At 18.8% G+C, this 2,037-nt stretch overlaps 1 protein-coding gene across 2 annotated transcripts in view; it reads left to right on the top strand.

The window, feature by feature from the left end:
• The window catches only part of LOC102674942 (leukocyte elastase inhibitor-like), a 6,461-nt gene extending 4,915 nt beyond the window's left edge, over positions 1-1,546 (top strand). For both annotated transcript variants that reach the window (XM_031514678.1, XM_031514679.1), the window contains exons 3-8: positions 99-278; positions 354-564; positions 644-858; positions 919-1,098; positions 1,168-1,303; positions 1,375-1,546. In XM_031514678.1, coding sequence (XP_031370538.1) covers positions 99-278; positions 354-564; positions 644-858; positions 919-1,098; positions 1,168-1,303; positions 1,375-1,538 — 1,086 coding nt within the window. In that variant the 3' untranslated portion in view covers positions 1,539-1,546. The remainder of the gene's footprint in view (positions 1-98; positions 279-353; positions 565-643; positions 859-918; positions 1,099-1,167; positions 1,304-1,374) is intronic.
• Positions 1,547-2,037: the final 491 nt, after the last annotated feature.

Here is a 2,037-nt window from a genome sequence, read left to right as displayed (position 1 = left end):
TTATTATATAAATTTTTATATTATATAAACATTATATAAATTATATTATAATTAATAAAAAAAGTATGTTATATAAAATTTAATCATTATTATTTTAGGAATTGACTTCTACCAATGTAGGAAATATTGTTAATTCACCATTAATAATACATATGATATTGTCTCATCTTTCTCATGGTGCAGAATCTACTACTTTAGATGAATTAACTAAAAGTCTTTATCATTATAATAAAATTTTAATACAAAAGGGATATAAATCATTAATTACTAAATTAAATGTAAGATTATTAAAATTGTGATAATAACAAAAAAAATTCATTAATTTCATAATTAATATCTTCTATATTTATAAGGAATTGTCCATGGTTAAATTGTATATTGCGAATGCAATATATATTCAAGATGGATTTGAAATATTGACAGAATTTTTAACAGTAGGAAAAGATGTTTATCAATCTGAGATTTCAAAAGTAGATTTCAAAAATAATGTAGAAGCATCTCAAAAAATCAATGCTTGGGTTAATGAAAAAACAAATAATAAAATACCTTATTTTATATCTTCAGGTAAATTACTTTAAATAATTATAATATAATATAATTATAATATCAATGTACTTATATAATCAATGTTTTTTTTATATAGATAATTTTAATGAGAATACAAAATTAATATTAATAAATGCAATATATTTTAATGGTACTTGGTTAAATACATTTAATGTAAGAGATACAAAGGATAGAATATTTCATGTATTAAAAAATCAAACAAAACTTATACCAACAATGTATAGTAAATCTAAATATATTCATGGTGAAATGCCAATTTTGCAAGCTAAATTTATTGAAATTCCATACAAGGTATTATGTATATTAAATTGCTACATATATCAAAAATTAAAAGAAAAAAATATTTTACAGAATCCAGATGTTGTAATGATAATAATATTACCAAATCAAATAGATGGTCTTTTAAATTTGCAAACTAATTTTTCATTTGAAATGCTTGCAAATACAACTCGATCCAATAATGATATTGAATTATATCTTCCAAAATTTAAAATTGAGTTTACAGTGGATTTAAAAAATGTTTTGAATAAGGTATAAATAATAAATTTTATCTGTTATATTTTTAAGAAAATTTTAATTTATTTATATTATAAATTTTAGCTTGGTTTAAGTACAATGTTTAAACCAAATGCAAATTTTAATCGTATTTCTAATACACCACTAATGGTTGATAAAGTTTTGCATAAAGCAATTATAGATATTAATGAAGAAGGTACTGAAGCTGCAGCTACAACAGGTGAATTTAATTTTAAAAAGAAATTAAAGTTTTATGTACATTTTTAATAAAATTAAGTTATTTTTTACTAGCTGTTTTTTTAAGACTTCGACGTTGTACATACCCGGAGGAAACAGAAAAATTTATAGTTGATCGACCCTTTATGTTTATAATTGAATATAAACCAAACAACATACCACTTTTTATTGGGAATGTACAGGATATAGAAGTTACTTCACAAAGAGATGAATTATAAATTCCTTTTTTTATAACAAGGATTAATCAATAATTATTAAATTAAAACATATGTCTTTGTTTTTAATGTGTATATATATATATATATAAATTATTTTACATACGTATATTATATGCAATATTGTACATATATTATACATAATAAATATAAAATTTATTTTATAAAAATAGATCAATACAAAATTTAATTACAAATATAAAATGTCGCACAAAAGCACAATAAATCAAAAACAATACAATATAATAAATTATCAATACAATATAATAATCGTTTAGAAATATAATAATATAAATATAATTGCAACAATTCATTTAGAAAAATTAATTTTTTAAATAAAACAATTTATTATCAGAAGTTATAATAATAGAATTATGAAACTAATAAATTGTATAAAGAAATCTTCATTAAATAAATTATCTTTCAATATTTTATAATATTTCATTTAAAATATTAATCCTTAATCCTATTAATTAATTCATTTTTTTTTTTACTAAATATA

Source organism: Apis dorsata, unplaced genomic scaffold, assembly GCF_000469605.1.
Source record: "Apis dorsata unplaced genomic scaffold, Apis dorsata 1.3 scaffold_1100, whole genome shotgun sequence".
Classification (NCBI taxonomy): domain Eukaryota; kingdom Metazoa; phylum Arthropoda; class Insecta; order Hymenoptera; family Apidae; genus Apis; species Apis dorsata.
The sequence above is the reverse complement of the archived record's forward strand: the minus strand, read 5'-3'. Positions and strand labels throughout refer to the sequence as shown.